This window comes from Alosa sapidissima, chromosome 10, assembly GCF_018492685.1.
Source record: "Alosa sapidissima isolate fAloSap1 chromosome 10, fAloSap1.pri, whole genome shotgun sequence".
NCBI classification, from domain to species: domain Eukaryota; kingdom Metazoa; phylum Chordata; class Actinopteri; order Clupeiformes; family Clupeidae; genus Alosa; species Alosa sapidissima.
In genome coordinates, this window is record NC_055966.1 from 20,812,745 (window position 1) to 20,838,482 (window position 25,738).

A 25,738-nucleotide genomic window follows, 5' to 3' on the forward strand; every position below is an offset into this window, starting at 1 on the left:
TGTCTCAATCATGTGATAACATCGCCAATGAGGATATGGCTATACAGGCGGAACTTGACAGATATGATCCCTCCTGTTGCTGCTGGCTAGCGTTTCACTTTCCGGAGGTGCACCTAACTACTGTCGGTAACGTTAACTTTACTGGAGCTGAAGAAACATCAACGGGATCAAAAATCGGATTATCATGAGGTTGTCAGAGTGGATATTGCCTTCAAGGGAGCAGGTAGGCTGAAATGTTTGCTAGTGGCTAACATTACCTACAGTAACGTAACTTAATTTAGTGATAACAATGAAGTAATAAAGCGGTCATTTGCCAGGTTTGGTGTTCATATTTCTCTGGAAAATTGCGATTTTAAACAAATTTGACCAAATACATAACGTTAGCTAATGCTACTGCTGTTATGGCATAGAACTAGCTTACATTAAAGTTACAGCACCTGTTATAACATTAACGTTAGCTCACTTCAATAGAGTTTATAAAAACCCTCTCCCACTTTTATGACACCATTACCTCTGGATCTTTGGGGAATCTATGAAATGCTAGTTGATTAGTTGTACACTGGTAGTTGTACCAGTTGATGGCAGAACACTTTTCTTTTTTCCAATTATTTCCAGGCATAGTTCTAGTGCTAGTGCTAATGTTAATGTTGTGCTAACCAAAGATTCTAGAGCGGAGGTTGAAGCACGTGTCCACAAAGTAAGGGACTTTCAGTCAGCAATTAATATACTGGTACCAAAGGTTGTCACACAAAAATATCATTAACTAACCACTTATAACTCCTGAGTTAATCATGAATTATAGTATTAGGAAGTGGTTTATAAAATATGTATCCTCAACCTAGCTAATCATTAGTGCATGTAACAACTGTCAAGTAATGGAAATATTACTTCATCCAAAACATATTATTGCATCATTTATTAAGTATTAATAATCATGTATAAACATATACATGAATTTCTATGCAACTTCACGAAAACATGCGTGCGCAACTAAGAGGCAGAAAGCACCATAGAACAGCATAGAGCAATTTATAGACTTTATAAAATAGGGTTTAAATCTACCTCAGACGGTTACGATTTTATGGCTTATAATCCAGTTCTCAAAGGAGAATGTGAATTAGATTGTGACTTCCGGAACCTGAGTGGGCAGTGCCTGTTAAGCTCTTGGTATGGACGGCTCCCTGCAAATTTCCCCTGTTATACACATAGCATAACACGTTTGAGTATGTACAGGCTTTATTTTGCCGGCATTTTGGTATGTCAAAAAGAAGAGCCAGTACACAAATACTGACAAATGGCCATGGTCTCTCATTTAATAACTTTGTGTGTACTTCTGTGTTTTTATATACAGTTGGCAGAAGAAAAGGTTTAAGCACCTGTCAACAGCAAAAGCCAGTAAATTCAGAACATCCAATGAGATGTCATCTCCATACTACATAGTAGAATTTGATAAAAAAAAAAAATATATATGAAATCCATTTTAAATACTGTATATAAAAATAGTATTATGATCAAGGAAAGCAATGATTTATCAGTTAAATGTATCAAATCAGAAATTAAACCTTATTAGGGCAACGTATCCCAGGAGATAAACTCATAAAATCCAAAATATCTAAAATATTTAAAAAATGAGTGGAAATGATTTCCTTGGGTGCAAATGAGACAGAATGTAACATAAAATAATTGTTTACTAGGCCAGTGTTTTTCAACCTTTTTTGTGCCACGGCACACTTTTGACACTTAAAATGTCCCAAGGCACACTAACATCCTGTGTGAAGAAAAAATAAACATACCATAGCCTAAAATTTCAAATAATACACAGATATGGCCTTATTATGGCTTCTATGCTAGACCTGCTCAATAAAACAAGCGCCCTCTGTTTCATTTGTAGGTGACTATAGGCCTATCTAATTTAATTGTTGTTATGAACTGGATATGTGATGATTCTGTGAATACTGGATATGGGGCCCCGTTGTACAATGCCTGCATACCACAAATAGTGCAATCATACAATCAATGAGAGCATGTGGTTATAAATTCTTTGATGAGACAGTTGCTTTTCTGGACCAGTGAGTGACATTTGGGTAATTTTCTGCTGCACACCTGATGACCTCTCACGGCACACTAGTGTGCCCCGGCACAGTGGTTGAAAAACACTGTACTAGGCTACTATTTTTTCACTCTTGCCTGTTTAAGGGTTAAATGAATTATGTAACTCCAGCGAAAATTGAACCAGACTGTAAAAAATACAGTGTGCAAGGATTCGTTGTACTGTCAAGTTTGGGTAATCTTATTCGTGCTGGGGTTGGAGGAGCTGCAGGGGGTCAATTGGTAAGTGTTCTTAACAGTTTTCTGTAATAACTACGTTGTTGGTGCTTCGTTTTATGTGAAGGGGCCCTGAGCAAGCTACTGACGATGTTTGGTGCTGTTTTGAAAAATATTACTGGTTTAAAAAAAAAAATGCAATTTGGGAAGCGTTTCGCTGGCTAGCGTATACCGGAGCAAGCTCTGAAGTGGTTTATCAACGAAAATACTGTCTCCACAGCTTATTTGATGTGTTTAAAATGCAGAAAAATACCCTGGTGTCAATTTTCGCTGGAGTTACAAGATTTGATCCTTGTTGGCAATCCTAAGAGCTTTTATGTGACGTGCGGAACCAGTGCACGTGCGCTTCAGGTGACTAGCTGGATCCTGTGTGGAATTTACATAGTAAAATGATTGCATAATATTTATATAATAGCAGGAATGCCTTAAGGTAAGGCCTGTAATATTCCTTACAATGCTTTGAGACCTACATTAAGTTGTCAAATTACACGCTAGGCCTACAGTTTTTTTCCGAATGGGCCCAACTTCGGCTACGTTAGACTAGGCTTATGTCCTCTTGCAAAACAGTCTGAAAGTACCTGACAGTGCTAATCGTGACATTTCTGACTTTATTGGTTGCTTGATTTCTAATACCATTAGCACGTGGTATTCAATAGCCTAATGTAGGCATATCCAACTTTATTCTGCTAGGATGGTTGCGGTGGCCAAACAGCTTGGTGGCCTGCAAAGGGTTGGGTTTTTCTTTGCAGTTCTTTGAGTGATTCATTTAAGTTTGTTCGTTGAGCATCGTTTTAGGTGTGATTTTAAATCAGTCGTATTTGACGGTTTAGCCTACACGACCTTTTAATTATTTTGGGAAAAGCAAATTCAATCAAATGAAAAATCAGGCCTACATCTACGCTATTAACGTGTAATTAATTTAGAAATTTCGCTGCAAAATAAAATCGCCATTGAAATAAATTAATAATACAAAGTGTTTAGACCTGCCGCATGCCTAGTTAGAAAATACTTTTCTCCTCCCTGTGGGGGAAAATTGTATCGCATCAGACAGCGAGACTCTTCTGAATTCTTGAGACCCATAATGTCCGCCCAGATGTGGTCTGAAATATAACTGCATTATAATTCAATTGTAGTCCTATGTCGGCTACTCGGACCACTGTCATTTCAGAGAATTGACAAGCCTGTTGTCTTATTCTATCTGCCTACTCTTCGACGTCCAGATTTTGGACTAGCCTACACAACTGCAGTGAGTTCAGTTAATCAACTGTTTGTAAAAAACGCAGGTCTAAGATTATGTGTTGCATTATATAATCTAAAACTTTAAAAAAGAGACCGACAAATAAAAATATAAGACAACAAATGAGCGGATTTTCTGTATTGGTAACGTTTCTGTATTGTCAAATTCAGTTATAACGTAGGCTACTTGTGCGTGTCGGAACCAATGTTAAGCTGGTTGCTAAGGCTAGTCGGAACGTTTAAGAGCTGGACTACACCATTTCCGGTTGTAATAGTTTGGAAAAGTATATTATATTTCATTATGTAGAAATATGTGTATATTCACCTGTTGCACAATGTAAACGTTTAAAGTCATATTATTATTAGAAGTGCCCCATCCTTTCATAGGCTGATCTATTATGACAATAACAGAATGTCTGAATATAAACAATAGGCTATGCATGCTGCTAGCTTGACAGCTATCTGACCCATAACATTCAGTGATATGATTCTCCTGACTACTTAAAAAAACAAACAAAAAAACATAATAATGGTGGAATGTGTGTGCTGGTAGTGTGCTAGTGGTGCCTTGCATTGTATAAAGGTGTATACCTATTGTATACTGTAGTTCAGGACAATTTACTTTTTCTGCTATTTCATCAAGATGATCACATGGGTTGCTTTGCGTAGGCGATGGACTACGTCATGGTAACTGGTGCATCATGGTATAGCCAGAATAGAATTTGTTTTCTGCTTTATTTCAAACACTGCATACTTTTTGTTTGATACAGTCACCAGGCATAACGTGTCTATGAATGTGTTATTGTCCTATGTGTTTTATAGTAACCACATCTATAGTACGACATATATGTGAAATGTATGTCACTTAGTCTAGTACCCTCGCTTGCCAGTAGCAACTCATACTTACCTGGCAGGGGAGATACCATGATCAAGAAGGTGGTTCACCCAGGGCGAGGCTCAGCCATTGCACTCCGGTTGTGCTGACCCCTGCGAATTCCCCAAATGTGGGAATCTCGACTGCATAATTTCTGGTAGTGGGGGACTGCGTTCGCGCTCTCCCCTGATATGATGTTAAAAAATAATGTGTCTGCAGCAGAAGTAGTGGTCGTACTTTCAGCAGTTGAGGGATGTACATGTGGCAACATTTTGGGTTGACGTGCTCAAGATGGTAGTGGTATTAGAATTTTATTGATAAGCATGCCATTTTTAGTTCCACAAGCATAAGGGGGGGGAAAGTTGCTATAATGCTAAAGTTAATGTACCACCATTGTGATCCAGATTCAACGAGATTTGTCACATACAGTTATAACAGTGTACAACTAGTAATGGAATGTAAACCTGGTTAACTTCATGACTGCACAATGGAAACGAATATGAATAAAATGGATAAAAGAATGAAAGTAGTTAATAATTACTAAAGTAAATAATAAAATAAGATGAGATTAAATAAGTATAAGATTATAAAAAATATATTGAGCCCCCGAAGGACCATGGTGGGAATTCTTTTTAGAGGTAAGAATTTATTTTTAGAGCCCCTTTTGCATTCCCTCATAATACTTTTGACTTCGATCAATTTAAAATCATGCAAACATGTCGAACCTCTTCTCACTCCTCTTCTCCTATCCTCTTTTGAAGGCCCTTCTCTGGAATTTGAAAAATAATCTGTTGATATGACGCACATTGACTTTAATGTAGTTTTATTAAACATGTGTTTTAGAGAATTAATAGTACTATTTACAGAGAAGTTTGTAATTCTAAGCCAAAATAGTTCCTGACAATTTCCTCCGTTTTCCTCATGGTGTTTGTAGTGTATTCATCACAAACAAACAAAAATAATATTGTGCTTGTATGCAGTCCGGGTTCTTTAAATAGAAAATTGATCATGTTGCTTAGAGCAGCAGGGATGGCAGGGATGTAATTTCATTGGCTATGTCAACTTTCACCAGAACTGCAAACTACTACCACATTAAAATCCAGCAAGGTCCCTGTGCGTTGTCACAGCAATGCATAGTAGTTTGCTGTGGTTAATATACTAATGTGGCCGTGCATGCAAGAAGTGCATGCCGAAATACAGATTTTAGGACATACAATACCTTACCATATGTATTTTGCCATGTAGACCTAGTAAGGCTTTTGGTTTTGAGTGTCAGTGGTTTTAATTAAATATCCATGTATCATGCTTGTATCAAGGCAAATATCCATGTATCATATTATTCAGTGGTTCAATCAGTGTATTTAATTATAATTTTGGTATATGTTCAGCATTTTCTAGTTCTAATGCTGTATGACAGTCTAAAGTCTGACCAGCGCTGTATTTACATTGTTGTATCACATTTATCCACTAGGTGGAGGGATCCCCATTTTTATACGACGATTAAACGTTAAAATAGGAACCACAGCTATTTCTTGCAACCACCTATGTGATGAGTGTTTCAGATGCTTTAATTCATACACCCTATCCGTACACTTTCCCTTAAATCGTATTCATATTATTTGTACATCTTATGTTCTATGTACTCGTTTGTGATTGGTTGAGTGGTTGCCTCGCCTAAGGCATTATTCAAAACATCTATTTCAAAGCCAGAAATATAAAGTGATTAAATTATTTTAAAACGTTTAGTAGGTAATGTCACGTGAAGGCGCAACTATTCTGGCGTCCTGGTAAAGAAATATGTACCAGTTACAATGAACACTGCAATCGTGAAGATTACGACGAGGAATGAAGTCCTTTACATGTCGATGTTTTCGGTATCGCTTCTCGGCCTTTTGGCTAAGATCAAATATCGGAGACAGCGATGGTGGCGATAGAAACATGGACGGGGATCCCAAAGTTTGGTATTCGGTTTCTGGTGCCAGAGGAGAAGAGGGCCATGGTGACTCGGGAGGTATTTGGAGCTAAGGTCGTTAAGGAGCGGCTTCGGATGACGGACAAGGAGGTGCTGTGCCTGCAGGGAGCGGTGGAAGGGACCTGCTTCGACCTGACCTTCCGGACGATGGCGGGGATGACCGAGGGATATCGGCGGTGGACGATTCCGTCTGGGAAAACCGTGGAGGCGGAGGGGATGTGTGCGGCGAAGTGGGGCGCGACCAACACTGTCGTCGTGCAGGTCTTCAACCCCCACGTGCTGTTGGAGGATGTTCGGTGCTTTCTGGAACGGTATTGCATCGACTTGTCGGATGGGCAGCGGATCCTGGATTCTAATGGATTTTGGACGGGAAAATGGAGCTTTATCGCGGGCTTTCGTTCGGCTGGGGGTCGTGTGGTGCGGCCTCCCTACGCGTTTGCTCTGGGACCTGACCGTGGGAGAGTGTTTATACCGGACTTGCCAAGTGAGTGTTGGGGGTGTGGGGGTGTGGGGCATTTGCGTGGGGAATGTACGGTTAAATCATGTTTGCGTTGTGGGGCTGTGGGACATGTGGTGAAAGAGTGTGTAAAGTTGAAGGAGTGTGTTTTATGTGGGGGGACTGATCACTTGTTTGCTGGGTGTGAGATACGGCGTAGCTATGCTGGGGTGGTGACTGGCGCTGCGGGGGCTCCTGCTCTTGGTACGGGGGCTCCCGCGGTGTCGGGTGAGGGGAAGCTGAGGCCTGCAAAGACGGTGCCGGTGGTGCAGAAGACGGGGACTGGGAGTGGAGTGTTGGTGCCGGTGCCTGCTGTGTCTGCTGGCGGTGTGGTGGCTGGGCCTCATGGTAGCCAGGTTGGCTGCTCGGAGGCTACGGCTACGGCTAAGCCGCATGGCACGCAAGATGGCCGTCCGAAGGTCAAAGGGGTGGCTGGGTCGGAGGTCGTGGAGGGCGTGGCTGTGGGGAAGATGGTGGAGTCCGGCTGGGCGGATGCTTCTGCTTCGCAGGAGCAGGAGATGGTGGAGGCGGCGGCGGGGGCAGTGAAGCGCCCTCTAATGGATGGGAGTGCAACGGCAGGTCCTGTGAGTCGGCAGAAGGTGGAGGCGATTGCGGCTGCACCGGTGGGGGCTCTGCCCCCGGTGGTCGGAGGTGGAACTGCACAGGGGCTAGGGAGGGGGGAGAGGCCGCCCCCTACTGTTCTGGTGGGGGGTTGGGACGTGGAGAGCGTGAAGCGGACGATGGGTTTGGGTTGATGTGTTTTGTGTGATGGGGTTGTGTATCTGTGTCTCTGTGTTTGTGGGTGTGCTGGTTTGATGTATTGGGTGGATTAAACAGTGTGTTGTGGGTGGGTAAGGTTTTTGGTATATGTGTGTATGTCATTCACTGTGTTTGGCCGGGCCTGTGTGCCTGGGTCGTTGTTATGTTATGTTATGTGTTATTGTTTATGGCAGCAGCCTCTAGCTTAGCTTAAACTTAAACTTCCTTCTGTATCTTTTGTGTGTTGTGTGTATCCTGTGTATATCTCCTGTGTGTTGTATTTTCAAGGCTGCTTCGCACTGTTTATATTCAATAAAAAAAAAAAAAAAAATCTGTTCTTATCAGTTTAATATCTGATACGTCCCCTACCCGGGGACCATATATTAAATTGATTTTTGGAACAGGGAGATGGAATAGGGGCTTGCTCCGTCCACTCCACGCATCGACCTGGTATTGCAGTACCTCCAGGAACGGTGCACCCCCCTCTCAATGTGAAATATTATTTTTAAACTAGATGGTTGTGGTTTCTAACTATATATTCATTGTATTATGAAGAATACAACATTCGTGTACGTTTCAAACATTAGTGAAACCTTCAATTGCTAGTAAATGTTAAAGCAAAGATCCTTGATTAACCCTCTCTGGTTAAAGGTTATGCGCCTTGCGAGGCTAGCTCTAGTTCTAGTGAATCTAGGAGCGTTGTTTTACGTGTAGCGGACCAACTTATTTTTGCTTAAATGTTTATCGTGATCTTGGTGGGATGACATGTGTACCAAAAGTGAAGATCCTGCAAAGCTCTAAGTAGTTGGTAAAACTATATTTTGCATCAGTACGTTCTCCTCGTTGCTTACACTATGGCTTACATTGTAGACGGAACATCTGTGCAAACGTGCTCCCTTTTTCCTTCGCCGGACGTTTATAAATGGTACACAGTGGCGCGCGGTTACGTTACGTTAGTGATTTGTTATGAACTTTGGAAAGTAGAAATGAGACTCGTGCATCTAACCTCAATCTTAAGGAACTGTCGCACAAATATCTATTTTCCTCATGCCGTTGACTGCAAATAATCCACATTACTTCGATGCCGGTCATAACTCGCAGCTGTTGATTGCTTGACGTTCGCTACCGAAGAGATCATCTGCTGTGTAGTATGCTAATAACACTATGATAATAACAGAACTCCGACGCTGCATTTGGCTTTGCCATTTTGTTTGTAGTTACAGTAATGCCATGTTTAGTTTTAGCTTTGGTCTATATTCAACGTATTGCAGCACTTTGTTGTCCATGCTTAGATGAAACGTTAGAGATGCTGCTTGAACTATTCAGTAGCCGTGAGCAAACATGTTAGACAACTGAGGGATGAGATGCCACACACATAAAATGTACAGTCAAACAGAACGCACAAACATCAATGGGAATCCACCAAACACTGCAGGGAACCATTGTTATTGTCAATCAGCACTCTGCCACGCTAAATCAGACCCTTTTTATGTTTGAGACACTAGATGACGTATCCGCAGAACTGATATTTGTAGATATGATGCAGGACTTGTTAAAGGGGAACTTGGCAACTATTTCAACTTAATAAACCCGTTTAGAAATCATTTGGATGGTTAAATGACCTGTTCCGGTGAAAATGGTGACTTTCCCCGCTGCGCCTAGCGTCCCCAGGCGGAAAATCAACCTTGCAACATTGAGACTACCGTCCCGGAAAGAGAAGTGAGAAACAAGAAACTCGTTTTAAATCGTGTTTCTTACCTTGTAACATCCACATAGTTCTGCCAAACTTATGCTAACAGTTCGCTAGCTTGTAAACAAATCCATGTGCTTTATCATTACCTTTTCACACAGTTTGAAATAGCATAATGTGCAATTTCTCCAGCAGAGGGGGAAATCCTGCCAAGTTTCCCTTTAAGAGAGATTGGCAGCTCAGTCTCCCTCATACCTAGTCCCTATGGTGAACGATGTATAGTACTGCTGCTTCTGATGCGCAAGACAAGACAGGGTATTCATAATGTGACCGCATGTATTTATCATTATGTTACAACCTCTGCACAACTACTATTGATGTTAAAAGAACAAAACAATACATCTTCAAATGTTCATTGCTTAATACATGTGTTATAAAAACAGAATCCTTGTCTGCTTTCTGTGTTTTTGCATGCACCTTTCAACAGGGGTGTAAAGACAGATTTGTTCACCGTGCACTTAATTAGGCTGTTCTGAGTAATTGTTTGTATGTTATAGTATTTGTTGATTTCCATTTATTGTTGCCCATTGATATTGCATTCACATTATTGTTGATTATTGCTATTCTCCTTATTAATATAGTGTCACCAACATTTAAAATAATATCAACTGACATTGTTATTCATAGCCATATTTATTCTGCTCTTATAAGGTAACTGCTAATACAGTGCACATATTTATATTTAATTTATACTACTCTAAACCACCTTCTGAAAATCAATTGTATAGTAGTCTCACTGCAAAATATTTCTTGACCTGTCTCACCACCTGCCTATACGCAAACTGCATTTTGTTGTCTTTGTACTTGTACTCTGCACAATGACAATAAAGTTGAATGTAATTAAAAAAATAAAAACATCAAAATTGGCCATTGTGTTTGGAGGAATATCTTCCAGGTGAATGGGCAACAAGAAATCCATCATAGATTTCACTTCAAAAATAGTCAATAATTGTTGGGCTTGCCACTTTTATGAAAGGCTATGTGTGCTGTGTGTAAATGAGACATTATCTCATGAAATATGCAGTTATATATTTGAAGTACAGAAACCTTAACAATGGATGAAGTTAGGTTGAAAATTATTCATTTTTCTGGATTTTGGACATATTACAGTGAAATGTTGGGGAAGTTGGGGCGGGAGTTGGGGAAATGATGGTGATATAACTTACACGACTACACGAATTGTTCAATTTGCCTTTGCAAAGCCGTGAGCTTCTCCATCATCAAATTGCGGTTGATATCCATGAGGTTACACATATTGCGGTTAATAGTCTCAGTCTGAGGGTTGACCGCTCTGCCCCACAGCTGCTCACACACACTGATGTAACACAAGATGGTGTCCTGTTAGTGCCTTTCAGTTTTACAAATCAAATTGTATCTCTACTTCTGGGCTATTGATGACACCATGCAGAATGCTTCTGACATAATCTTCTGAGGAATCCCAAAGGTAGCACTACACGTGGCCAGAAGACCACAACACAGATAACAAGTCAAAAAGTGCATGAAATAGGAGAACACTGCACAACTCAGCAAAAGGTGCCAAAGCAACGGGCATTTGTAAGACCAGCACGTACATGAATCAGTTGTGCTGTGGGCTGATGTCTTGCTGGGCCGGCGCGTACCTCCTGGCCATCTTCACCTAATGGATCAGGGCAGCGTCACCAAGGTCATCCCTCTTGGTCCTGCAGTAGAGGGTGTTGCCCCAGTGGGTCCTGTACAGCTGGTGGTGCTGCTGCGGCTGTTTGTTATGCTCCAGGCGTCGAGGATGGCGTTGCTGCGGCACACCGCGGCCCAGCGCTTACGGTCAGTGCTCCCAAGCTGCACCAGTGTAGCGCAGAAGGCCTCCAGCTCCTGAAACCCAGGGAGGGAATTGGCACTGCAGATGTCCTCCTGCAAAACAGCGAGAGGGAGAGAGAGAGACAGAGAGTCATTTCAAATGTATACAATGTTCTTTATAAAATAAATGTCTAATATGAATGTCTATATATAAATAGTCTATAAATGTGTATATAAAAATGTCTTTGTGGTTCAGCAGCATGTCAGCATGTTGGAGACGGGTATGTTGGAGACTCACAAAGGCTGGCGGATGGATGGTGGCTGTCTCGTTGGTCAGTGTGATGCGGGCAGCATCTACGTGTTCCGCCAAGTCCTCTTCTTTTTGGTAAGCTTCGTCTGCCTTGGCGCCGGGGTCCTCCTCGCCAGGCTGGTACACCTCCTCCTGTAGTGTCGGGCTGTCGTTGACAAGACCGTCAAGGGAGAAAGCCTCGGATTCCCCCGTGCTCTGCCGAAACAGATGTTCCAGCCCGAGCAGCTCGTCGGATTGAACGTCAGCCGCGGGCCGGAAGTTCTTTTCAAAAGCCTCCCTGAAAAGCAGCTGGCAGCGAGTGTTGAGGCGGTCCATGAGCGGCACCGAGTAGACTCTGGACCTCTGCCCTGAACACAGCCATCAAGCTGTCGGCGGTCGCGGTGGTCTTTGAGATGACAGCTGTCTGCCTGGTGGCGTGCAGGTTCATGAGCCTCTCCTGCTGGATGATGAAGTCCCTGACCGTTTTAGTGTTTATTTTTGGGAGAGGGATGCCTGCCTTGCACAAGATCGGGTCCTCCACCAAGACCCGGTGCTGGATCCTCTCGTAGGCCTTGAGGATTCTGGCCTTCTCGGGGCTGGAGCGAGAGGCCTTGAGGGGGGTGCAGCCACAGCAGCTTGACCAGCACGTACAAAAGACGGTTGTACTGGCGCGTACCTTTTGGTCATATTCACCCTCTGGACCATGGCGGCGTCAGCAAGGTCATCCCTCTTTGTACGACAGTACAAGGTGTTGCCCCAGTGCGTGAGGTACAGCTGGTGGTACTTTTGTGGCTACTTGTCATGCTCCTCCACTGCATTCCAGGCATCGAGGATCCTGTTCCTTTGCGCAGTGTTGAGGAGCAGCATCTGGTGCGTCAAGCCGACCTCCACCAGCGCAGCACAGAATGCCCCCAGCTTCTGAAACAGCTTCCTATAGGATCTAGTTTGTTCTAGTTAGTTAGTTGGGTCGCGATAGTCTGTCATTTTTAAAAAGTGGGTCCCCAGAAAAAAAGTTTGGGAAACACTGCTGTAAAACATACACACACACACACACACACAGTAGGTAAGTTCCTATGCATACAATGTCTTGTTTTTCATTGGTCACATTTATCACTGTATTCTCTTCTATCAGTAGGTATTCTACTCACAAAGGCAGGAGGGTTGACCGATGCAGTCTCATTGCTGGTCAGCGTGATGCAGGGCTCAGGGACAGCAGGATGCTCCTCGTCACTCTGGTATGCCTCGTCGGCAACGGCGTCTGCGTCGGCCTTCCCAGTCTGAATGACCTCCTCCTCCGGCCCAGGACCGTCCTGGACGATGCCCTCCAGAGAGAAGGACTCCCCCATGCTCTGGCTGAAAAGGTATTCGAGCCCGAGCAGCTCGTCTGACTGGACGTCGGCCGGGGCCTTGAAGTTCCTCTCCACCGTCTCACCAAACAGCTGCTGGCAGCGGGAGTTGAGGCGGTCAATGAGCGGCACATAGTAGACTCGGTGGTGCCGGCCCCCGCCCCCAAACACGGCATCCGAGCTGATGAGGTAGATCTGGCTGCACAGGGGACCTGAACATCACAACAACAGGTATTATCAGAATGATACAATGTGATAAAATTGTGTTGTCTTTTTTTTTTTGCTGTTAAACAAGTAATTTTCTCCCTTAGATTACCTGGAATCATATGCGGCAACGATTTGTTTAACCCCTCCAGGCCGTTGCTCCCACACAGGCCCTTGTAATACGTGCATGAAATGGGAGTGCAACAAGTGCGAAACATAGGACCAAATAGGATCAAAGTGTAGAGAGCAAAATGTGTCAAACACAACAGTTGTTAAATAAAATATAAAATAAATTAGTAATCAAAGTCCATAGGTGTCCCTGTGCACAAACCTTCAGCTGAAAGCCAAGGAAATGTCTCAAAAATTCATAGAACGAGGATATAACCAGGCAGTGATTAATCAGGCAATTGAAAAGGCAGGCCAGAAAAATAGGAATGAACTGTTGAATCCTACTCCTAAGAAATCAGAGAGTAAAGTAACTTTTGTAACCGAATACTCCACAAATTCCACACAGGTGAAAAGAATAATCAACAAACATTGGAAACTCCTTGAATGCGACCCGAGTCTGAGCCACTTACCAACTAAACCACGACATTGCTTCAAACGGGGCAAGAATATCAAAGATTTAGTAGTCAGTTCTATGTACCAAGAACCTCCAGTTACAAATTGGCTGTGGTAGTGTAGTGGTTAAGGAGCTGGGCTAGTGTGCAGTAGCCTAAAAGTTGTCGGTTCAATTCCCGGCTTCCACCGTTGTGCCCTTGAGCAAGGCACTTAACCCCAAGTTGCTCCGGGGACAATGTAATCCCTTGTATTTGACATATGTAAGTCACTTTGGTCAAAAGGTGTCTGCTAAATGTAATGTAATGTAATGTAATGTAATGTTTATGTTAATTATAGGTGTGGCCAGTGTGCACACTGCTCAAATACTGTTGACACCAAAACATTCACCCATCCACACTCAGGTGAAAAGTATGGCATCAAACAGTTTATCAATTGTCTCTCTACACATGTAGTGTACATGTTAAAATGCCTTGTGGCTTGATGTATATAGGCCAAACAAAAATAAATTTGAAGTTAAGAATTGCTGAACACAAAGCTTCTATTAGAAACAACAATATGGATTACGCTATCGCTAGACATTACAAGGACAGAAATCATGGTTCAGCCACTACATTGAGATTCATTGGCATTGAGAGGGTTGAACCTAATGTAAGAGGTGGTGATTTGATAAAACCATTGCTTAAAAGGGAGGCTTACTGGATTCACAAATTGAATACAGTCGAACCATATGGACTTAATGAAAAACAAGACTTGAGTGTTTTTTGTGAACAGAATAACTGGCTTGTAAAAATAATTTTGTATATTCAAACTAATAAGGTACTGTCTTATGCACATCTTGATGTTGTGGAATTAATTAAATGTTAGAGGTGTTGATAAACTGATGAACTGTTGATGATGATGAACTGTTGAATTTATGAACAGGTGGATAGGTGGATTTTATAAATTGATGAATTACTGATCACTGAATTACTGATGTTATTTGATTGATGCTGTTAATGAACTTATGTACTAAATGATTAGGTGTTTATGAATTACTGGTGTCACCTATGAACTAATTCTTAGGTGTTTTATGAATTTATTAACTACTGATGTTGTATGTGAACTTATTAATTCTGTGTTGTTTAAGAAGTATATTGATGTTGTTAATGAAATTATGAACTAATTAATCTCCCACAGGGCTCTACACTAACTTTTTGAACCAGGAGCACTGGTGCCCCTAAATAAAAATAATTAGGAGCACAGACAAATATTTGGGAGCACAGTCAGTTTTGTTGTATAAGTTTATTATTATTGTTATTAACAATAACACATTACAATACTTGTTGTAAGGTTAAGAACATCAGACCAAAACTGTCAAACAAAACGTCATGTAGATTTCATTGTATATTTATTATTGTATGTAGGCCCTATGCATGTTTCACATTTCATCTGAAATGAAGATCATGTCTGAGTCACTTGGCCAAGCTTTGTAGCCTGGTCGCCTTGACCTCTTTCCAGCAGACAGCCAATTTTCAGCACATTTTGTAGGATCAAAACGTTCCAGGGAGGGTCCCTCTGTGCTGATCCGAATCAGGTCCTCAGTAGTAGATACATGCAAACTACTTCTTAAAGAGCTCTTGCTCTTGATGCGCTTTTGTGCTGAGAAACCGCGCTCACACTGCGCAGCAGAAATGGGCAGAATCAATAGGATCTCAACTAGGTGCAGGAGGTTCTGTAAAACAATTAAGTCATTTAAATAGGAATTTATACTGATTGATTAAACAAATAATTTTGTTTAGTGAGCTAGCTCTCTGTTTTGTTTGAACATCAACAGAAGTGACATATCCCCGCTATCGCTGATAGAACTTTTAAGTGTTTTTGGTGTTGTTGAACTTTGTGTATATTATTACCTTGTAGTCTGTTTTATATGGCTCTTTAGTCAAAAGCATTTGCCATAAGCTGCTGTAGGACTTGTCCTGAAATGTGTGGCTTATGAGTGTCTTAACACTCTGCCATTCCTCTTGTATAGCTTCAAGCTGGCATCCAAAGCTAAAGAGAGAATAAAGTTACTGATCTATCTCATACAATGATAAACTGTTCAAACCGTATATGATCACAACTTGCCTAGTAAGCACATCACTAAAGTGTTCCACGAGGGCTTCCACCTTGTCAGATCCATAGTTGAGGAGCTCATCACTATTTTCAGGCCATGTGTCATGGTTGAAAATTGTGAAACAATTTACCACAGAGTAGTCTTGGGTTTCCGCATTGATCAGACTACCAAAGCGAGTATTCAGGGCTTCCACAGTGATGGCAATCACAGCAGTCATGTTTTTTTTTAGTTTCTGATTGCCTAAGTTACCCGTCACATCACCAGAGAGTGGCACACCCTGATAGGAGCAAAGAATGAAGAGAGAGAATGTAAGAGACATTGCTTGTGTACTGTGGTGCTGTAGAATACAACTTTATGGTTGTAAATCACTGTTCAGCAAAATGCAGTCTCAGCTACGCTAATGTATTGAGATGTATGCTATCCTCTGTATCCCTAACAAACCTGAAATGTGACTTCTTCCATTTGCGGTCCTGGAAGAGAAGCCAAAAACTGGCATAGCATGCCACCTCTCTTAGGGGTTCCCTGCATAGCCTGCAGTACCATGACTGTCTTCCTATTTTCTGAAACTGCTTGAGGTAGAATGAGATCATTCCTCTGAAGGATGCAGCTGAGTGAGGCCAGCTCATGAAAAACATCAGCCAGGAAATGGCTAAATGCACAGAAGTTAACTTCATGCATTTCCTTCCTAATCTAAAAAAGGACAGGAGTTCAAGGGGAAAAAAACATTTTTAAAATGTTCATTCATATCAAGTCACCCTCAAAGCAGTGTGTACTGAACAGTTTTACAAAACTCACCTTTTTAGCACGACCTTGTATGTCTGCATTGGCTGCAGATGAGGCAAGGTGTTCCATGTGGTGGTGAATGGCGGCATACTGACCACTGTCAGTTGCCAGATTCCCACCTCTTCCAGCACAAAGGAGCACATTAAGTGCTCTGTGGACATGGGGAATCCACCTTGTTCCTTTTACACTTGAAGGAGTGCAGATCCCCACTCCAAGCTCCTCCCCAATTGTATTCAGCTCACGCCTGGATTTAGGGCTGAAGTGGTAGGTCTTCCACACAAGATGGAGAAGGTTGTATACTTTTGTGACCATTGCATCCTTGCGCTGTAAATTCAGAATGGCCAACTCCAACCTAGCCATTGAAAACAAAAAAGCTCAAATGTGCTAATGTCAGACATACACTCATGAGCCCATATTAAATTGTTAAAGATATTGAGGATACTGACCTGTGTGGCATGCCGTGGATAGGGATAACATGGTTTCCCACATCCCTCTTGAGTAAGGCAATTACTCCCCTATGGACACCCATGTTAACTGCTGCACCATCTGCCCCAAATGCAACACACTTGGTTTTCCAGTCAACTGTGCCAAGTGCATCAAAAGCAGCACTGGTTCCATCCAGAATACCTAAAATGACATTAAAGTTAAGTTTCACAAAAGGCAATAAACAACATCAACACAGAAAGACAGTACATTATTGCATGATTAAATCAAATATAACTTAAATAACTTCATGTTCTCCAATTGTGTTTTCATTATGCATGACCTACTCTTTCTTATAGAAGCAGACATGCCTTAGCCCTGGTTTCCTTTTATTTATTTATGTATTTATATTGCATCTTGACCATTGGAAATGTTAAATATATTTTTTATTATTATTACTACTGATTTGTTCAGATAGATTTCTTAACTTTCCAAAATATCAAGTATTATTGGGTAGAATTAAAACTGCAAAACACTTACCTTGTGCATGGGCGTGTTCTATACTCTGTTGACCAATGAGGCGGGTCACGGGTCTCCCATCCTCCAGGAAACGCGCATAGACAATCTCACATTCGGTGTTTGAGATGTCAGTGTCGCCATCAATCAGGACTGACGGGTAACGGCTTGCTTGGATCTGGTCAGCCAGAGCGTCCCTTATGTCTTCAGCTATTTGCCCAATCATTTCCGCACACCTCACATCGTTATCATATGTAGGATTAATGTCAACTCCGTTTTTGTGGTGAAGTGCGATCATTGGTCCGAATTTGGTAAATGGTACTTCTTCTTTGGCAATTAGATTGAATTTAATTTTTAGCTGACGAATAGCTTCTTGGTTACTTAATGCTACCTGCCTGCTAACAGCGGCTTCAACCGTACGTGGATTGCTGGGCTGTGATTTGTTGATGAATACATCCCTGCAGCGAGAGTGCCGAGTGGATGTCGAGTGTTTCACCACAGCAGACTTCAGATTCGGATTACCGGAGATAAAAAGTGAGGAACCTGCGAGTGACAGCGGGGCTTGTTTGCAAAACTTGCAGAACATTAGCTTCGTCGATGCCTGGTACTCTAGCCACTCGAAATCCTTTAGCCAATCCTGGTTGAATTTGTAGATTTTTTCATCCGTTTTAGCCTTCTTTTTGACACTTTCTTCCTCGCTCGTGTTTTTGTTTTTTTCCTGTCCATTGGGTGGTTTAAAAAAGGCACTTATGCTCTGCATTTTGTCAAAGTTCTCCAAGCTAGACTAGCCTACTAACGTTAACGTTAACTAGGCTTACTTGTTGATATGATATCAGAGGATGTTTTAAGAAAGAAATGAATTCGTGCTGTTTTGAAATAGTTAGTGTGTGGGCAATGTAGTTTTTTTTATGATTCTCACTCCCCGCGGCCCGTAACATTAACAACTACATTCAGGATAGTAGACTACAGACTAGATAAGATTTGAATAACTGATCTCCCCGTAATATAGTGTCCTACTTTCCTCATGATGTATTTGCAACTGTTTCTATAGAAAATATATACGTGTAAAATGCTGTGAAAAGTCACTCGCACGAGTGCGCCTAAATATTTTTTCACGTTCGCACGCCGAAATATTTAGTCGCATATGCGAGTGAAATGGGCGCACTGTAGAGCCCTGTCCCAACAAGGTCATGTGACATTACCTGATTTATTCACCTGTGGAAAGGAAGGGGGGATGGTACAGAGCGAACCTGATGAAGCGCTAGGCGAAACGCGTTGTTCGTTCTACAATAAATATTAAGTTACAGTGATCAGTGTGCGGTGATTTTTGATCTTTCACTCTTGGATAAAATAAATTAGATTTGTATCAAGATACCCATTTTGACCTTACAAAAAAGCAGGGTTAGGGGCCAAAGGCCTCAGTGCTTAGATGTGCTTTTTTCAGCACAGAAGGGTCTCTGTTCCAAAGGTCCAGAATCTGGTAGTTGTCAGAGGCCCGGAGGGTCCGTGACTAAGTGTGGAGGTACTGGGGTGCAAGTTTGTGGAGGAGAGGAAGAGGAGGATTGGTGACCTGTGTACAGCAAAGAACTATTTACAACCCATCCCCTTTGTCACTCAAGGGCCCAAAACGAGGTCCACTGCCTCTTGAAAGTCTTCAAATGTGTTAAAAGTTTTCCCTTCAAGTCCTTTTGAGGGGGATGACTTTGTGCTCTCACAATAGGTTTTTTTTTTGTACTTTTTGTGACCTTTCGGCTGGAGTCCGGCAGCAACGGTGTGTGGCAGAGTGGATAAAAACGGCTATGGAAGAATGGAGGAAAATGGTTGTGGCTGAGCTGGCAGAGTGGAGGAAAGTGGCGGTGGCTGAGTGGAGGGTGGAGGCAAACTACGAGCGACTCTGTTTTAGTCTCCTGGTTCCTGCAGAGACAGAGTGACCTCATACTGCACTTGAGGCCGGCTGGTGTGGGGCCGTTCATCTGGGAGCTCCAGTGCTGGGGGTTTGCTGGTGCCAGAAAGAGACTGCTGATGGCGTAGGATGGATAGGCCTTGATCGGTGACATTTTTGGTGGACAAGGCCTCCTGTCTCCTGATGAACTCAGCAACGCTTTTGGTGTTAATTTTCAGGATGGGAATCCCGAGCTTGCTGAGTACAGGGTCATCAACAGTCACCCTTTGCTGGACACGCTGGTACAGCCTGGTGACCTTTTGTTTCTGCGGCGACGCACGAGTCTTCGCTCCACAGTTTGGGTGAAGCCACAGCTGTTTAATGAGGCAGTACATAAGGCGGTTCTTCCTAGAGTCCAGCAGGTGGGCAATGGAAGAGTCTGCTGGATCTCCATTTGTGCGGCTGAAGAGCGCATTGCCCCAGCGTGCTGAGTAGAGACTGTCAAACTGCTGGATGTTACGGTCGTGGAGGTCAAGTTTGCTCCAGGCACTGATGACCTTCTGCCTTGTAGGGTCACTGAGAGCAAGCTTTCCCTCCTTCAGCGCAATCTCAACAAGTATGTTGCTCAGCTCCTCAACATTCTGGTACCCAGGGAGGTGATTCGGGCCACACACATCGTCCACACAGGGATCTAGTTCTGCAGCCACAACCTGGTCAGTGAGGCACAGATTTCTCCTGAGTGGAGCAAAACTGTCGCTCTCACCGTCAGAGGTGTAGCCCACATCGTCCTCCTCCGGGGACTCGACTAGCTGGTCGGCAGAAGCTTCATCCTCATCGACACGCAGCATCTCTCTGGTGTGTGCGTAATGGTCAGGAGCACTGAGTCTGACGACTGGGCAAACAGATACTCAAGTCCAATACGCTCATCACCAGGGGGAACAGGCAGCCTGTAGTTTACCTCCTCCACAGTCCCAAAAAGCTCCTGGCACCTCTGGTTGAGCCGATGGACCAGCAGTGACACGTAGACCTGGTGCTGCCTCCCCTTTTGGCCTTTGACTGCCGCGGACTCCCGATCGTTGTTCCAGCGCGCGATCCCAGCCAGCAGATACACCTGGAAGGGGACAGCAGCACAGTGGGGCCCAGGGATCATGCTGGGCAGAAAGCAGTGAACGCCTTCGAGGCTGTTGCTGCCTCACACTGCTGTGTACCGTGGAAGGCGCACACCGTTACGCGTGATGTACTTGGTAACGGTGTACATATTCCTCCCTGGTGGGTCCTGGAGGCACTCCAGGTGTTTCTGCTGGTTCTGCCAGACATGATCCACCGTTGCTGGGTCCTTGAACAGATGTACCTGGTTCTCGTCCATCCCTGCTGCTCCCTTCAAGACATCGGTGGGCCGCTGGACTCGCACAAACGTCTCCTGGGTCCCCACCATGATCCTCATCACAGATCAGCTGGCCATCGGTCAGGGAGTGGTAATGCGTGGAGTCTCCTGCACGTATGGCCTGCAAGAGCAGTGCCATGTCGTTATACGAGCAGACAGCAGCAGAGAGTGCAGCTGTGCAGGGAGAGTGCAGGGCATATTTTGGATGGTGATCTGACGGCGGCATCAAATCAGTGTATCCAGTGAAAAATGCCGTACCAGCATACCAGCCTCTGTAATTGCTGAACAGCTGCTCCAAAGAGGAGACCCAATGGACACGACAGCAGCCACGGTCCACGTACATGAGTTCAGGAGGCGCCTCTCCTGCTCTCGTGTACCAGTCCATGAGGCCTTCAGCCATTGGCCGCAGCTTCTCCAGGGACTCCTCACACGTCAAGACTGACATGAGGATCTGCCCATGTTCATTGGTCACGGTGCACCATTCCGCCGTGCCTTTCCCATCCCCAGACAGTTTCTTGCAGATCTGATAACAGATTAACATTGATAAAAATGTTTTGGTACACTGTTGACCTTTGTGTTTTAGTGAGGTGTTATTAATATTAATTTACCTTTTTGGTAAAGTCGTACTTGAGCACTTTTCCAAAGGTGGACATTATTTGAGTGCGGTAGTCCTCGATGTTGTCCGTCTCCGCAATGAGGAAGGCCTTCCATAGCAGTTTGGGAGACGGCAGCTCTGCCCTTGGTGGAGGTAGCTGAAAGGACATGCTCAAATTCCCTGAAAGCAGAGAAAATATACACAGATACAGACCTTATTAGTGATGGATCAACTCATTTTCAGAATTGGCAGTAGCATTAGAGCTTATGTACTCTATTACAATGAAGACTTTCTGTTGTGTTTGTCTGCAATCTGCACTGTTTCACTGTCTCACTATTTTAGTCTTTGCCTCAACACTAAATGTCAGGATCTGGCCTGGACTGTTGAATTTGTGCCACCCTGGTGGCCATTTTGTGCATTGTCCTGTGTTTGTTTTTGCCTGTTCCCCATAGACCTCTCCAGAATAAGTCCCGCCTCCGTAACTTCTGTATCCATCCAACTTCCGGGCGTCGATTGTCTATGGGAAATAACATGGCGTTTCGAAATATCATACCGGTAAAACATCTGTAGGTAGCGAAGTAGAAAAAGCTGGTGGGCAGATTGGCCTACACACTTCTGCCATCTAGTTTCCACTGGATTTTTTGATTGTCGGTGCCGTTTAAGTAGTATACTACTTAAAGGGACACCAGGCAACGTTTTTGTGTTAATTACTCATCTTTGTAAGTCGGTATATGGTTAAATGACTCATTACAGGGCGAATGAAGACTCTCTCGCCCGCCCCTACTGCCTGTAGGAAGAATATCCCGCTTGCAAGTTCAGTGTATCGTACCCGCCGACCGAAGCAGGATCAGTTTACATCCTGCATCCACAGCACAGAGACAGGCTAATGAAACGCTAGCGATTATTGCAAACGTGTGTATAATGGCAGAGCCGGCGAAGAAGCAGCGAAAACCCTTGACGAAAGATGCAAAGAAAAGGAAAAGAGCGAGGGGGAGTTTCGTAGAGAAAAAGCATCAGGCTTGCCTGGTGTCCCTTTAAACGGCACCGACAATCAAAAAATCCAGTGGAAACTAGATGGCAGAAGTGTGTAGGCCAATCTGCCCAGCAGCTTTTTCTACTTTGTCACCTACAGAGTTTGACAGGTACGATCTTTCAAAACGCCATGTTATTTCCCATTTGACGACCGAAGGTTGGATGGATACGGAAGTTAGGAGGCAAGACTTATTCTGGAGAGGTCTATGTGCTTTGTGTTATCTGCCTGTCACCTGTCTTTGTCTCCGCCCCATCTCCTTATTTGGTCTGTGCTTCCTGTCTTGTTAGTTTTCCCTCCATTTCTGCCTCCTCACCTGTTCCCTGTTATTGTCTCGTTGGTTTCGTCCAGTCCTCTGTCTTTCTGTTAATTGGTATGTGTATTTCTACCCTCCTGTTTCTCTGTTTCTTGTCGGATTGTCTCTCTGTTTACCCAGTAAGTTCTGTCGGTTAGAAGTTTGTCAGTCAATAAAGTGTGTTTTTTGAAGTTCTGCCTGAAGGAGTCTTGCACTTGGGTCCGCCTGCACAACCTTGACACTGAAAGAAAAACAAAATCTGACTTACTTGTGATTGTTCCAGGTGCGGTGTACTGGCTGAGGAGGGTGGTGTAGAGGTCTTTCCTCTGCAGGTATTCCTCGCAGTGGCTCTCCAGCACCTGTCTCCACACCTTGGACATGGTGTTGCCCTCGTCAGGCGGATCACCTGCTTGTCCACACCACCCTTGAAATAAGAGCACAATCATTTAATGCCCTTGAATCTTCATGTATTGCAATGATTTACAATTCAAATAGCTGTGAAATGATGCAGACTCACTCACCGTAATGTTAGCACAGCAGGGAACATAGCCTTGTGAGCTGGGCTGAGCTGATCCATGATGCCTGCCTCCCATGACAGGAAACGCCAATGGAATGCTCCTCCGACTCCTTGGCAGCTTTCCTGCATGCATTGCAGGCCAGCGCCTCCGTAAGCATGGAGTACCAGCCAGACATGCTGCAGATCTGTCTGACCATGTGGGAGTACCACAACGGTACAGAAAAGCAGTCTTATTGCCACTTGCTGGGCACTCCGGCCTGGGACAGCGAAGACTGTACCGCCACACCCCTACTGGTCTCCAAAAAAAAAAAAAAACACTGCTGTGAAAAAAGGAGTCTGCCAAGGGGACTGTCTGTCCCGCCACTCCAGGGAATTCCGGGGGATGAAACCACATCCGGTCATCCTTGAGGACTTTCCTCCACTTCGTACGCCCATGTTTGTCCTGGTACGATGTTGCCCTCTGGAACAGCCCCCTTTACGCCGTCCTCCTTCAGCCACTTTAAATCAGCTTGTGGCAGCCCATGTGGAACAGCCTCCCACATTTTGTGCCAGCCCTCAAATGTAATCTGGTAGTTTAACAAAGACAAAACCATATCTAACAACCACCCAGTACTCATAACTGAACAGTATTAACTAGTTAGCATTAACTTATATGCATTACCTCAGGTAGCGCCCGCGGAGCAGCAGCAGCAGGAGCAGCAGGAGCAGCAGCAGCAGCAGGAGCAGGAGCAGCAGGAGCAGCAGCAGCAGGAGCAGCAGCAGCAGGAGCAGCCAGAGCAGGAGCAGCAGGAGCAGCAGCAGCCAGAGCAGGAGCAGCAGGAGCAGCCAGAGCAGGAGCAGCAGGAGCAGCAGCAGCCAGAGCAGGAGCAGCAGGAGCAGCCAGAGCAGGAGCAGCAGCAGGAGCAGCCAGAGCCGGAGCAGGAGCAGCAGGAGCAGCAGCAGGAGCCTAAAAAAATTAATAAAAGTGTATGTAATAATGTATACTATGTGAGTGTAAACTTTTATGGTGATGCGGTATGTGGTGGCCTGCGCCACTTTCCAGGTAGGTAGAGAATGGAGAGTCAGGTGTGCTCAGGTGTATAAGTTGTGACCTTACAGCTGCTGGTGCGATGGTGCGTAGCTTTTTAGTGCTGGGCTTCTGAGTGCCTGGCTGACCCTCTTCAAGTTCTCTTTGGCTGCCCTCTGCATCCCCTGTGAAATGAGAATGAACACTTAGGTAGGAGACGGAGGAAGAGCGGTGCTCACTTATTTGACTGCATTAATACAGGCTTTGTGCTGTGATATACCTTGTCTTTCAAAGGTAGCAAGTGCTTCAACCAGCAGAGAATCATCCATCCAAGAGTCATCCTGTTTGGACCCTGATGAGCTGGGGGTGGCAGTTTTTACAGGAGGGACCACGTCCTGTCGAGGTGTCTGTAAAATACAGGTGAGTTTCAATACAATACAAACTTCAGTGGTTGTTACTAACGTCATCTTAACCTACCTTTCTCGCAGGAAAGCGCTGTGTGCTGGAGGTGGCAGCGCTGGAGGTGGCAGTCGCTGCGTGCGGTGTGCTGGAGGTGGCAGTGCTGGAGGTGGCAGTCGCTGCGTGCGGTGTGCTGGAGGTGGCAGTCGCTGCGTGCGGTGTGCTGGAGGTGGAGGTGGCAGTTGCTGCAGGTTTCTGTGAAATACAGGTGAATTCCAGCTTTGACGTTTGTATTAACATAGCATGTGTACTAACAACCACGGCTGTGTAGTCACCTTAACCTACCTCTTTATCGAGAATATACTGTCTGAAGCGCTTCAGGGACTTGGTGGTGATGTCATCCTCCTTCATGACAAGCCACTGTCTGATGGAGCAGTAAGCCTCCTGAGCCATCTTCCTCTCGTGGTCACTCCCAGCTTGAGGGTCAGCTTGCAGGCGCTTGTGCAGACTGTACCACTGCCACATTTCTTGAAATGTAAAAGACCTGAAGCGGCCTTGCCCGTAAATGGCCCTGTCTACATACATTTCAAGATGGCAGGAGACCGGAGGGAACAGCTGCACATATTGTAGGAGGTAATCCTTTACCCACTCGTCGTCGTTAGTGGCTCTTCTCCCAGGATGGCGGCTTTCTTTGACATGGCGATCAAGGATACTAAAACATGACAAAGAAAGCATAATTAATTTATGACAAACATACTGAAAATAGTTTGATTCTGTTTAGTGCAACATGCTTACTATTTAATGTATCCGACATCATTTTCAACCAGCCACTTGAAAGTTTTGCCGTTGTATTTTCCAAATGTGAGGATCAGCTGTCCCAGACACTGCACCTCCGTTGGCGTTGACGTGAGCAGCAGGCATCTCTTTGTAGCTGAAGACAGAAATTGTTAGGCCTTTTGATAGATAACACGCAAGCACAGAAGCTCTAGTGCAGAGCTCTAGCTCTAGTGCACTATCATGACTTGACTGCGGTGGAAAAAAACCCCATCTATGACCCTACTGCCAAGGTATTACCTTTCTTATAAGCCGCCTTCTCATCCCTCAGCTCACGGTCATCTGTGGTGGGCGGTTTGTATACCTTGGCCTCCTTCGTTGCCTTAAGAATACATTGCTGCCTATCCTTGGGCACACTTGTGTCCAGAATGCACAGCGTGGGCATCAATGGATCCAT

At 44.2% G+C, this 25,738-nt stretch overlaps 1 protein-coding gene and 2 non-coding genes across 4 annotated transcripts; 2 read left to right on the plus strand and 1 right to left on the minus strand.

Annotated features, from left to right (window-relative positions):
• The first annotated feature begins 4,460 nt into the window (after window positions 1-4,460).
• LOC121721556 lies at window positions 4,461-4,624 on the plus strand. The gene has a single exon (XR_006034874.1). It is a non-coding gene; the product is annotated as a U1 spliceosomal RNA (small nuclear RNA).
• A 3,333-nt stretch (window positions 4,625-7,957) lies between these two features.
• LOC121721546 lies at window positions 7,958-8,146 on the plus strand. The gene has a single exon (XR_006034865.1). It is a non-coding gene; the product is annotated as a U2 spliceosomal RNA (small nuclear RNA).
• A 6,612-nt stretch (window positions 8,147-14,758) lies between these two features.
• On the minus strand, window positions 14,759-17,186 carry LOC121720337 (zinc finger protein 862-like). Of its 2 annotated transcripts, XM_042106338.1 has the most exons (7): window positions 16,907-17,186; window positions 16,473-16,812; window positions 16,119-16,367; window positions 15,689-15,954; window positions 15,475-15,613; window positions 14,971-15,296; window positions 14,759-14,794 (listed from the first exon to the last, which is right to left on the minus strand). In XM_042106338.1, the coding sequence occupies exons 1-6, from the start codon at window positions 16,987-16,989 to the stop codon at window positions 15,003-15,005; spliced, it is 1,371 nt and encodes a 456-aa protein (XP_041962272.1). In that variant the 5' UTR covers window positions 16,990-17,186; the 3' UTR covers window positions 14,759-14,794; window positions 14,971-15,002. The 2 variants fall into 2 exon arrangements, with proteins under 2 accessions (XP_041962272.1, XP_041962271.1); XM_042106337.1 differs by lacking the exon at window positions 14,759-14,794 and having other exon boundaries at window positions 14,852-15,296.
• Window positions 17,187-25,738: the final 8,552 nt, after the last annotated feature.